The sequence below is a fragment of the Nelusetta ayraudi genome, unplaced genomic scaffold (assembly GCF_046127955.1).
Source record: "Nelusetta ayraudi isolate G7.1 ecotype Tasmania unplaced genomic scaffold, CSIRO-AGI_Nayr_v1 ptg000278l, whole genome shotgun sequence".
Classification (NCBI taxonomy): Eukaryota; Metazoa; Chordata; class Actinopteri; order Tetraodontiformes; family Monacanthidae; genus Nelusetta; species Nelusetta ayraudi.
The window spans coordinates 36,772-50,000 of NW_027466327.1; the positions used below are offsets into that span (position 1 = coordinate 36,772).

The 13,229-nt window shown below is 49.6% G+C and overlaps 1 protein-coding gene across 1 annotated transcript in view; it reads left to right on the plus strand.

Annotated features, from left to right (window-relative positions):
* LOC142882438 (zeta-sarcoglycan-like) overlaps nt 1-13,229 on the plus strand; it is a gene marked incomplete at its 5' end in the record, with an annotated part of 61,787 nt that overhangs the window by 20,229 nt on the left and 28,329 nt on the right. The window contains 2 exons of the mRNA XM_076017180.1: nt 2,945-3,067; nt 5,304-5,376. Of these exons, the coding sequence (XP_075873295.1) occupies nt 2,945-3,067; nt 5,304-5,376 (196 nt within the window). The remainder of the gene's footprint in view (nt 1-2,944; nt 3,068-5,303; nt 5,377-13,229) is intronic.

Consider the following 13,229-nt stretch of genomic DNA (forward strand, 5'->3'; position numbering starts at 1 on the left):
CCCCTGGACCACCAGGGTGTTTAGCTCTTAGAACCTCCCAGAACCACCCAGAACAACCCAGAACCATCCAGAACTGCCCCTGGACCACCAGGGTGTTTCGCTCTCAGAACCATCCAGAACCACTTAGAACCATCTAGAACCACCTAGTACCACCGAGAACCATCCCGAACCACCCCTGGACCACCAGGGTGTTTAGCTCTAAGAACCATCCAGGACCACCTGGAACCACCGAGAACCATCCCGAACCACCCCTGGACCACCAGGGTGTTTAGCTCTAAGAACCATCCAGGACCACCTCGAACCACCCAGAACCATCCAGAACCACCCCTGGACCACCAGTGTGTTTAGCTCTAAGAACCATCCAGGACAACCCAGAACCATCCAGAACCACCTAGAACCACCAGAACCATCCAGAACCACCCCTGGACCACCAGGGTGTTCAGCTCTTTATTGAAATGACTCTGGAAACACTGCAAACACTGTTAATATCACTTCTAAAAGTTCAGCAGGCCGGATTCAAAAGCTGTAACAGGCCGTAGTTTGCCCACGCCTGTTCTGGAATGAGGAGTGTTGTTGAAGTAACATCACCGAATTCTATGAAGTGCAGTGCAGTGACTCGGTGTCAGCAACTCACCTTCCACCACCTCGGCAGCAACCCCCCCCCCCCCCTCCACTGTCGTTCTCCTGGACTTGCGCTGACTTTAAAACGTCCTGCAGTGACGGAGGAGGAGACGCTGCTGCGTGTCTCAGTCTGCCAGCCGACGATCCGTCTCAATTTTGAACAGCTGTCATTTTCATAAACACGCCGCGAATGTCTTTCCCCTCGGAGTGATTTGCATTAAAAAAAAAAAAAGAAAGAAAGAAAGAAAGAAAGAAAGGAAATCCTCTCTTTGCATCTGAGCAGCTGGAACTGCACAACTGCGTTGTTAGGTTTCAGGGTTTGTTTGTTTTTTCCTCTCGGTCATCAGATTTGATGGTTTTCGTTGTTTTGTGGGGACAATTTCATGGTGAATTTCTTCATCTGGCTTGTTGATGTAGAAAACTGTTGGATGGGGTCGTTGACCTTTAGTTTTTATTGTTTGTTTGTTTTTTGACTTTGTGTTGTTGCCTTTTTTTTCCTGCTTTGTGAGTTTGTTTGTTCAGCACAAACTCGGCCCATGAAAGAAAAAAAACAACAAAAAAAAACGACGCGTTTGAAAAAGTATCTTCATCCTCATGATTTGCTTTGTCAGCCTGCGTTTCTCTTTCAGTGCTTTTACTTTTTGTCCTCCAGGCAAAGTCAGGAATGACAACAGCTTTCTCTTCTTCTTCTCCTCCTGCATTTGAAGTTGAAGCAACTCACAGCAGCTTCCAAGACTTCCTGCTTCCCTCCCCTCACTGGATCTTCCTGTACTGAAGTTGCACTTCCATCAGATTTTTTTTTGACATCACAAAGGGCAATTTCTTCTTTTCTACTTATCGCCAACCAACCAATCAAAGCAACCGCTTTGCTTTACGTTTATCAAGCCTCTAGGTTTTTTCTTTCTTTCTTTCTTGGTCCCGATGAGCCACTCGTGTCCTTGTGAATCATTCCACCTCAGACATGGGCAAACTACGGCCCGGGGGCCATATGCCGGCCGTTAAAGCTTTTAAATCCGGCCTGCCGAGTCATTTCAATAAAGAGCTAAACACCCTGGTGGTCCAGGGGTGGTTCTGGATGGTTCTAGGTGGTTCTAGATGGTTCTAAGAGCGAAACACCCTGGTGGTCCAGGGGTGGTTCTAGGTGGTTCTAGATGGTTCTGGGTGGTTCTAAGAGCTAAACACCCTGGTGGTTCTAGATGGTTCTGGGTGGTTCTGGTTGGTACTAGGAGGTTCTAACACCCTGGTGGGGCTTCAAAGACTCTGACTTGGTTGCAACTTTGCTTTGCTTCATTTTCCATTGACATTCCAGCAACATGTTTCCTCCAGGATATCCCAGGATAGGTTGTTTCCTCCATCCATCTGCTGCTGCTCCACTACCCCCCTCTGGCACACTGTGGACCCCAGTGTGGCCCCACCAGTCAAAAAGTTTGCCAATCTAAAATGTTATGAGAACCTCGGGCCAGTAGCAGTACCAGTCGTGCTCATCGGTGACATCACAAAGGGCCACTCCTACACATTGCTGCCTTGTTTTTCCCACACACAAGGTCAACGGAGCTCCGGCTTCGGCAGGAATCCTCGGCATCGATCCGTTTCCGCTGCGGCCGAGTCCAAAACAAACCCGCCAGTTTGAAAAAAAAAAAACAAGGGAAAACTCTGCCAGCCGCCGCCGCCGCCTCTTCCTGCTTCGCGCTAATTGATAAATGAAAAGTCGCTGGCGCTCCTGGGTGCATGTATCCTGCTACGCCGAACTCTGTCACTTCATTAGAAGCCATTAAAAAGTCAATGAGAACGATCCAAAAGTAATGAGCCCCGAGTCATTAGCCAACACGACATCGCTACCTTTTTTTTTTTTTTTTGGGGGGGGGGGGCGTGGAGAGGTGTTCGCTCGCTACCTGTTTGTGTCACCGCTCATCAGCGGTGGGTGTGGGTTTTTTTTTCAGCACTGTGCGAGACGTGGAAACACGGAGAATACCTCGATAAAAAACCTGCGGGAGCAACGAGCTGCCCGAGTCTCCGCTTTCTCCTCTTTTTAGACTATTATGCAAAAACGCCACAGACTGGATCAGGATTAATGAGGGTTTCAGAAAAAGAAAAAAAAAAAAAAGAACAGTGCAAAGGACTCCAGTTTCTGGGTTGGTCACGCACTGCTGGAGCGAGAGAGCAGAAGAAGAGAAACTGTGGTTGGAGTGAATCCCGAACGGCCGGGGAGGGGCGGGGGGGGGGGACCTTCAAGTCGGGATGAACACGCAGCTTTAGCAGCAGCTGCGAGATGATTGGCTGCAGCTCTGAACCTCCGTGTGTCTCCTTGTTCTCCGTTCCTCAGGTGCAGAGATGGTGGAGGCTCAGTGTCAGAGGTTCGAGGTGAGGAGCGCCGACGGCGAGCAGGTCCTCTTCTCCGCCGACGAGGAGGAGATCAGCATCGGCACCGAGAAGCTGCGAGTCACCGGTGAGCGGCAGTAACAGCAGCGGCCGTTACAGGAGTAACAGCAGCAGTAACAGCAGCAGTAGTAGCAGCAGCAGTAACAGTAGCCGTAACAGGAGTAACAGCAGCAGCAGTCACAGCAGCAGCAGACACAGCAGCAGCAGTAGTAACAGCAGCAGCAGCAGCAGGCAGCAGTAGTAACAGCAACAGCAGCAGCAGCAGCAACAGCAGCAGCAGCAGCAGGCAGCAGTAGTAACAGCAACAGCAGCAGCAGCAGTAACAGCAACAGCAGCAGCAGCAGTAACAGCAGCAGTAACAGCAGTAACAGCAGTAACAGCAGCAGCAGTAAAAGCAGCAGCAGCAGCAGTAACAGCAGTAACAGCAGCAGCAGTAGCAGCAGCAGCAGTAAAAGCAGCAGCAGCAGCAGTAACAGCAGTAACAGCAGCAGCAGTAGCAGCAGCAGCAGTAAAATCAGCAGCAGCAGCAGTAACAGCAGTAACAGCAGCAGCAGCAGTAACAGCAGCAGTAACAGCAGTAACAGCAGCAGCAGTAGCAGCAGCAGCAGTAAAAGCAGCAGCAGCAGCAGTAACAGCAGTAACAGCAGCAGCAGTAACAGCAGCAGCTGCAGCAGTAGTAACAGTGGCAGCAGCAGTAGTAACAGCAGCAGTAACAGCAGCAGTAGTAGCAGCAGCAGTAACAGTAGCCGTAACAGGAGTAACAGCAGCAGCAGTCACAGCAGCAGCAGACACAGCAGCAGCAGTAGTAACAGCAGCAGCAGCAGCAGGCAGCAGTAGTAACAGCAACAGCAGCAGCAGCAGTAACAGCAACAGCAGCAGCAGCAGCAGGCAGCAGTAGTAACAGCAACAGCAGCAGCAGCAGTAACAGCAACAGCAGCAGCAGCAGTAACAGCAGCAGTAACAGCAGTAACAGCAGTAACAGCAGCAGCAGTAAAAGCAGCAGCAGCAGCAGTAACAGCAGTAACAGCAGCAGCAGTAGCAGCAGCAGCAGTAAAAGCAGCAGCAGCAGCAGTAACAGCAGTAACAGCAGCAGCAGTAGCAGCAGCAGCAGTAAAATCAGCAGCAGCAGCAGTAACAGCAGTAACAGCAGCAGCAGCAGTAACAGCAGCAGTAACAGCAGTAACAGCAGCAGCAGTAGCAGCAGCAGCAGTAAAAGCAGCAGCAGCAGCAGTAACAGCAGTAACAGCAGCAGCAGTAACAGCAGCAGCTGCAGCAGTAGTAACAGTGGCAGCAGCAGTAGTAACAGCAGCAGTAACAGCAGCAGTAGTAGCAGTACTAACAGTAGCAGCAGCAGCAGTAACAGCAGCAGCAGCTCCAGGGCTCGTTATCGATGTTCTTGCTCTGCACAAACACACCTTTTCATTTTGTTTGTTTGTTTTTTGTATTTTTCTCTTTCTTTTTTTGTTTGAGGTGTGTGTGTGGGGGGGGGGGGGGGGGGGGGGGGAGAGAGGGGGGGGGGGTGCCAGCCGGTGGTGTGGTGGCTCCCTGTGGAGATTTTCAACCCGAGTGTTGCAGCCAATTTCACTGCTGTGTCGTCTCGTGCGGACGTGGTGCCCGAGGATAAAAGGCAGGACGGCCAATGTCTGTCATTATTCCCTGATCTGACCTGCAGGGGGTGGCAGGAGGCGCTGATGGGGAGTAGAGGGGAAAAAGAAAGAAAGACAGAAAGAAAGAAGGAAAGAAAGAAAGAAATCATCAGTTTGCGGTTTGGACGCAGAGTCACTAAAAAAAAAGCCTGGTATTTTAAAGTTCTCCCCTCCCGCCGCGTCTCGGCAGCAGAGTTACGACCAGAACTCTCCAAAAACCAGGAATGAATAAACGGAGAACATCTGGAGGAGTTGCTCGTTTTTGTACGAGGGAAATTAAATTCAAATGCTGCAATAAATCACAGCCAATCACAGCTTTTCATCCGGAAACTGTCCCCGACTGCCTGCCTGCCTGTAGCAGCTAGTGAGCGAGCTGACATCAGCTAGCGGTATTATGATCAATATTTTGGGATGTCCAGGACCTCTTGTCTCACCGGCCTCTCTCTCTCTCCCTCCCTCTCTCTCTCTCTCTCTCTCTCTCTCCCTCTCTTTCTCTTTTTCTCTCTCCTCTCTCTCTCTCTCTCTCTCTCTCTCTCTCTCTCTCTCTCTCTCTCTCTCTCTCCCTCCCTCCCTCTCTCTCTCTCTCTCTCTCTCTCTCTTTCCCTCCCTCTCTCTCGCTCTCTGTCTCTCTCTCCCTCTCTCTCTCTCTCTTTCCAGGGAACGAGGGCGTCGTCTTCAGCCACTCGGTGGAGACGTCGCACGTGAGAGCCCAACCCTTCCAGGACCTCAAGTGAGTCGCCCCCTACTGACCACCTGTTTGTTTGTTTTATTTATGTATTTATTTATTTATTCCCTAAACATTCCCGAGTCCCCGAATGAAAGGGAGCGGAAAGAACAAAAATCTTGTCATAGTATCTGCCCCGTTATCCCATAGAAATAATTTTCCAAAGAGCTGAAATTTAAAGAAATAAATATTACAATATAAAAATTTTTATGATGATTAAAAAAAAAAAAAAAAAAAAAAATCCTAAAAATGAAATAGCTGCCCGCCAAAGCTGACAGTCCCAACGACTTAAGCTTCAATTCCCTTGGATACTTATTCAAACAAAACAAAAAAAGCTGGCATGATTGTTATTAATATATATTCATATTTATAATGAATTGTTTATCTTTCATGACAATTAGAAACCGGAAGAATCAGATTTCTTTTTTTTTTTTAACGCGCATGCTTTTATTGCTCGTGTGTGTGCGTTTTGCGTGTCTCCGCCCATTCCGACGCACATGAATATTTATGAGTAAGAAACACGAACAACAAGACGAGACGGCGGCGACGCCTCCGAACCACAGTCGGGAGAGAAAAGGTGCAACATAAAAAAAAAAAACCTTGGTGAAGGCGGCGGTCCGCTCCTCCTAATGAGCTCCCAGTAGGAGGCGCCGCACGCTGCTGATTGGCAGCCTGACAGGCCTGACGGAGGGGGGGGGTCCCGGTGGGCCGCAGGGGTCAAAGGTCACGGCGTTACAAGCCGACTGCTCCTCTGATGCACCGCACGGTTTGTCGTGTGTGTGTGTGTGTGTGTGTGTGTGTGTGTGTGTGTGTGTGTGTGTGTGTGTGTGTGTGTGTATGTCTCCCACATTAGGAACCTTTGTCAGCTCTTGGGATTTATTTCTCTATTTCCATCCTGGACTCCGGAGGGGCAGCACGCATAGACAACAACACAGTTAGCCCTCTGTTTGCACCCGCCAACCAAAGTTCTGGGTTTTTAGCCGAAGCCACAGCATCCAACCTGTGCCGATATTCTCCCTCTTCCTCCTCCTCCTCCTCCTCCTCATTTCCTGCCAGTTCCTCACTTCTCCTCCACTCCTCCTCTCTCTCTCTCTCTCTCTCTCTCTCCCTCTCTCTCTGTCTCTCTCTCTCTCTCTCTCTCTCTCTCTCTCTCTCTCTCACTCTCTCTCTCACTCTAAATAGTGCACATGATAGTGCACGGCTCAGGTGACCCCACGCTGGAGAGGTGGGGTCACCTCAGCTGCTGCTGCTTTGTTGGTATTGTTGGACATACAGTAGATTCATCTTCACTGGTCGTCACGCCGCTGCGGTGCTCAGTTGCGCCCTCTAGGTGTAAAAAAAACCAAAACAGACGCCTATAGCCACTAGGGATGAAGTGATCAGTGAGCCATGCTTTCTATTGTTGTTGTCACAATGAAAGGAAGTCGGTTAAAAACTTTACAGAGGTTAAACAGTTGGATCGCGCACACACACACACACACACACACACACTCACACACACACTCAAGTCACTTTAGCCCGATGTTTGTGCGGGGACAAACCAGGACTTCGTCGGTCCAGACAGACGTTGGAAAAACGGAATATCGACGCATCAACAAAATCAACAAAAACGCACACACGAGACACACACAACAGTGTGCCAGTTGTTTCCATGTAATGTGTCAGTGGGCGGTGGTTCTGACCCTAGAGGACGTGATTGGCCGAGCTCCTCTCAGCTCTATCAAAGCGTTGAAACTGCCCTTGTTTAAGTAGACAACAACAACAACAGCAGCAACAACAGCAACAATTACACACAATGCTGCTTGAACTGAGCCGTGGATGATGGTGCAGCGGAGAATCCAGGCCCGTTTCCTCTGAAAGGATCCAGCAAAATTTATGAAACACATTCAGCGTCGCCGGATCAAAGCCTGTGTGTGTGTGTGTGTCCGGAACGGGTTGCCGCTACTTTTTCTTGTGTCCCTGCTTGAAATTCCTGCCGAGACTTGCGTCAGATAACCAAAGTCGCTGGAGCTAAAGAGACATGAATGCACATCACACGCCGCTTAAACTGGGTTTTTATTTTATTATTTTTTTTTTTTCTGGTGGCGCAGGAGGAGAAAGAAGGAGGAGGAGGAGGAGGAGGAGGCGTCTGGAATCATCTCCAATCGCGGCACATCAGTTTCACGGCAGCGACTCCAGGAAATAAACAGGGCGCTGTGAATTCCAGACGCCGCCGGCAGGAAGGCGGAGATAGACTTGGGGCCAATAGTAGAGGACCGGTGGCTGAGGGCCAATAGCAGAGGGCCGATAGCAGCGGGCCAATAGCAGAGGACCGGTGGCTGACGGCCAATAGCGAATCGCTGATAGTGGTGGGCCAGTTGCCGAGGGCTGAGGGTTGATAACGAAAGGGCTGATAGCCCTGATAGGCTGGCCGATACTGAGGGCCGATACTGAGGGCCGATACTGAGGGCTGATACTGAGGGGCCGATACTGAGGGCCGATACTGAGAGCCGATACTGAGGGGCTGATACTGAGGGCCGATACTGAGGGGCCGATACTGAGGGGCCGATACTGAGGGCCGATACTGAGGGCAGATACTGAGGGCCGATAGTGAGGGCCGATAGTGAGGGCCGATACTGAGGGGCCGGTACTGAGGGCCGATACTGAGGACCGATACTGAGGGCCGATACTGAGGGGCCGGTACTGTGGGCCGATACTGAGGGCCGATACTGAGGGCCGATACTTAGGGCCGATACTGAGGGCCGATACTGAGGGGCCAATACTGAGGGCCGATACTGAGGGCAGATACTGAGGGCAGATACTGAGGGCCGATACTGAGGGGCCAATACTGAGGGCCGATACTGAGGGCAGATACTGAGGGCAGATACTGAGGGCAGATACTGAGGGCAGATACTGAGGGCCGATACTGAGGGCCGATACTGAGGGCCGATACTGAGGGGCCGATATCTTGACGACCAATAAGAACAGACTGAAGTGTGAGAGGACAAACCAGAGAAAGAAATGACGTGACACGTTTTAATGAATTATTCCCGTAGGCCAGCTGGCATTAGCCAATAGGAACGCTGCTCTCATATCAGTGAAACACATCCCAGTCGCAGTCGCAGCTGTCAGTTTCCAGTCGCAGACGCTGCTTCACTCTGCTTGAACTTCATTTGAACCTTCTTTCTTCTCCAAGTTGGGAGCCTCCTGCTGTTTTATCTCAGTCCTCCCAGCGCAACTTCCCAAAGCCGAACCTGTTTCATGTTTCACCGCCACCGCGAAGCTCCGAGGTTCCCGAGGCGGAGACGGATTGGATCGGAACTCATTGACCCGCCGCCACTCGTGTCAGACCCGCAGAAGTGGCCGACCTGAGCCGCGACCCGGACCAGCGCCGTGGGAGCTCCGGGAGATAACGTCCACCCAGGCGGAAGAGTATCGATCCGTCACACAGTCGGCCGGCCTGGACGGAATGACGTGGGGGAAAGAAACGACGCTAAAAGAAGTGAAAACACAGGGAGAAACAACATCCAGGAGGAAGCATACACACTGGGACTCAAGAAAAAAGCTGCTCAGTGGGACTTCACTGAGAATGAATATTACATTTGGATTAATGTTCACACGAAATTCTGTGATATTGTTTTGAAACTAAAACTTTATTGATCCCACTTATAAGAGGGGCAGGATTTTAAGCAGCGCTTAAAGGTTCCAAACTGGTCTCATCCTCACATCTGTATTCTGCATCCCAGACTCAGTGTCCAATGAAATACATGAGTCCAAATATTAGCCCTGTGTTTTCAGCCATCTAATAACTGCTAACTGGTGCTTGCCGGCACCTTCCACATGGTTTGGAAGAAGAAGAAGAAGAAAAAGAAGAAGAAGCTGTTTACCTGAGTCTCCAGAGTTCTCACGAATCTTTGACTTTGTGCGCGGTCGATATCTGACTCCTCCTGCCCGTGCTTTCATCCTCCCATCCTCCCTCTCGCCATCGCACCGGGTCGGGCCTTGGGAGGGGATGAGAAAGATCCCCAGGGGGGATGGAGAGAGAGTCCAGTGCAGGGTGAGGAGGGGCCACGGCGGGAGGATTCCCAGCCTCGTCCTTGACCCGACCAATCAGAGCAGGAGCTGGAGAGGAGAGCCTGCAGCATGTCCGTGCGGGTCGAGGGGGCCTGGGAACAGTCTGGGGACAGCCTGGGAACAGCCTATGAACAGCCAGGCAACAGTCTTGGAACTGGGAACAGCCTGGGAACAGCTTAGGAACCGTCTGGGAACAGGGAACAGTCTGGGAACACCTCAGGAACAAGCTGGGAAGATCCGAGGGAAGCACCTGTGAACGCCCGGGTAACAGCCTGGGAACAGGGAACAGGGAACAGCCTATGAACAGCCTGGGAACAGTCTTGGAACTGGGAACAGCCTGGGAACAGCTGGGGAGCGGCCAGGGAATAAGCAGGGAACGGCCTGGGAACAGCCGAGGGAAGAGCCTGTGAACGCCCGGGTAACAGCCTGGGAACAGGGAACACCCTATGAACAGCCTGGGAACAGCCTGGGAACTGGGAACAGCCGAGGGCATGATGAAGGAGGTTCCCAGAGTGGTTTTGAGGAGGAGAAAGATCTCAATCTCAAAGTCTGAAATCCATGTTCTTGTCCAATAGAAGTCGCAGCCTTATTATTATAATTCATTCATTCATTTTCCATACCCGCTTAGTCCCCGAGCTCAGGGTCACGGGGGTCTGCTGGAGCCTATCCCAGCTGTCTTAGGGCGAAGGCAGGGGACACCCTGGACAAGTCGCCAGTTCATCGGAGGGCCACATAGAAACAAACAACCATTCACGCTCACATGCACACCTACAGACAATTTAGAGTGTTCAATTGACCTCACATGCATGTTTTTGGAGTGTGGGAGGAAGCTGGAGAACCCGGAGAGAACCAACGCAGACACAGGGAGAACATGCAAACTCCACACAGAAAGGTCCCAGGTCCTGGCCCCGGAATCGAACCCACGACCTTCTTGCTGTGAGGCGGCAGCGCTAACCACTGCGCCACCGTGTCGCCCTATTATTATAATTATTATTATAATTTTAAGAAATGTGTGTTTTCTTTGAAGAGTTTTATAAGTCATGCTAGCATCATAAGACACCTCGGTTTAGGAAAAACAGAATTTCCTGGCTGTTGTTTGACTTTTGACGGCTCAGGCTTCACTGGGTTAAAGCAAAGAGAGACTTCAGGGATCTGTGCCTGTAATTACCAAAAGTGTCCTGCTGGGGGGCGCTGTTGCACCAGGAATCCACCTGGGTCCAGCGCAGAAACCTGTTGTTCTCTTCCACCGGTTTGTTTCTGTTTGCTGAGATGTTGTGGAACTTGTGGAGCTCCGTGTTCAGCAGACGAGGTTTGAAGTCCATCCATCCAGACATGCATTGAGACCTTCGGTTTCAGAAATGAGGGTCAAAATATTTTCAATCTTCTGGAGTCTGAGGTTCAACCATGCAACAACATCTGCTGACTCTGAAGGAAGCTCAGAGCTCTGAACATCTCACCTTCTGTCTCTTTCTTTCTTTCCTTCTTTCTTTCTTTCTTCCTTTCTTTCTTTCTTCCTCTCTTCCTGTGAGCAGCCAAGCGACGCTGCAACCGGATGGCAAAGCTCAACATACGACTAATTAACTCTGAGAGGAGCGAGTCGTTGGGCCCACCCGCCCTCCGCTCTGGGCTTTTTCTTCTTTTCTTTTCTTTTTTTTTTCATATTTTTGGTTTAAAAAGACGAGAGTTTGCGTCAAACGTAATTGGGGATCATTAAAATTTGGGAAGGAGGTTCCGTCTCTTTGAACTTTGCCGTGGGGGAGGGGGCGGGGGGGGTTTGTCTGAGCGACGACTCGGCGCTCCGGGTGGAAGAGACGCTCCGGTCCTTCTCCTCCTCTGACGGAGTTTTTCTTTTCTTCTCATTTGTTCAGAATTAGAAGAAGAATCTCATCATAGTTTTGTTTTTCATGTATTTCGGGTTTCCAACATGTTTTTGTGACACGACAACACTGACACACAACCGCACAACGAGGACAATCAGCCTGCTGAGCTTCTTCTGGCTCCTGTCATCGATCAGCCCCTTGTGTGTGTGTGTGTGTGTGTGTGTGTGTGTTGTATTGTTGTTCCAAATTAGAGCAGCAGGAGTGTTTTCTCTGCACGGCTGCACCGAGTTTTGGGAAAATCGGACGGAAACAAAATTGTTTTTAAATTTAATTTCACAATTATTCATCATTTCAAATGCACAGACACATTGTGTGTGGCAGTGTGTGTGTGGCAGTGTGTGTGCCAGTGTGTGTTTGTAATGTTGCAGTCGTGCTCTGGCAACTCTTGACACGACAGACTTGATGACCAAATGGAGGATTTTACTTTATTTCTGTGGATATTACAAAACTTGTAGTTTCAAACAGCAGCGCCAAACTACATTCAGGCGGCCGAAGGTTCAGATAACAACAAACAAGAAAAATAAAAATCTTTCACAAAGAAAAAAACATCTGACTCAATGAAGAAGTTGCTTTACCAAAGCTGCTGTCAGTTTTTTTCATTATTATTATTATTATCATTATTATTATTATTATCATCATCATCATCATCATCATTATTATTATCATTATTATTATTATTGGGGACTGAGCCCCGTCGATAGACCAGCTCTGAGTATTGATCCCAACAAGTTCTGCTGGAACTAGTTCATTTATTAATATTAGCATTTCTTCTCTTCTTCTGATCTACTTTTAAAACATCATTAGAGGAAAGAAAAAAAAACGACAGAACTTTTCAACCATTGCGGCCGTTTGGATTAAAAAATGGGCAAAAAAACTCAAAATTCAAATTGTCGTTCAATTCTTTTGATCCAGTGAAAAAAACTCATCTGTCTGTCTGTCTGTGCAGCTCTGCTTTTGACACTCAGCTGTGCTGTCCTGTGGTTGGCTGTGTGGTTGGGAACAGGAAGTGGGCTGTGGTCTCCACTTCAGCAGTCAGTCAGTCGGCGATTAAGAAGGATCAGACCGAGTCTGTGGCTTCGGTCGTGTGCACCCCCCCAGCCCTCATCTCATTGGTCGAACTTCCTCCTCCACATGATGCACGAGGCATCAAAGTCACTGAGGTTTTCTGGCGGCGGCGAGCAGCGCCTTCCACTTCCTGTTATCGGTCGACGACGCGAAAGCGAACGAAAAAAAACAGTGTCGCACAAACCTGAGAACGATTGAAAGACAAGAAGCCATTCTTTCTTTCCGCAGCGGTTAATCTGAGTCAGTGGTTAGCCGCCACCGCTAGCGCCGTCGTTAGCGCTGTTTAGCCACAGTCACTTTGCAGATCAAACAGCAGCAGGAGCTCTGATCCACTCGTCTGTCTTTGGTCAAATCACTTTTCTTTTGGTTGGTGTCATGTTTGCATCTCTCGTTTCTCGGCCCAAAAAAAAAAAATGGAATAGAATAGAATAGAATAGAATAGATTGCCTCTATTAATCCCACATTGGGGAAACTTGCCTAATTCCAGCAACAACATTGTGCAACAGAAGGAAATTTATATTCATTAAAAAGATATAAAGAAATGAAATACAATATCTATGGAGTCAAAAAAAGGAAAAAAAAACAAGATATTTCCCTCATGACAGTTATGTAACAATATTGACATAGAGCACTGTGGGGGAAAAATTGGAAAAGTGCAGCTGATCTCTCACTCCTGATTCAATGATCCCGCTGGACGGACCGGCGCTGCCGCAGAGGCTGGAAACGACTCCACAGTTTCCCTCCAAGAAGAGAAGGAAGGGAGGAAGGAGGAAGGAGGGAGGAAGGAAGGAAGGAGGAAGGAACGGAGGGAGGAAGAGAGGAAGGAAGGAAGGAGGGAGGAAGGAAGGAAGGGAGGGAGGA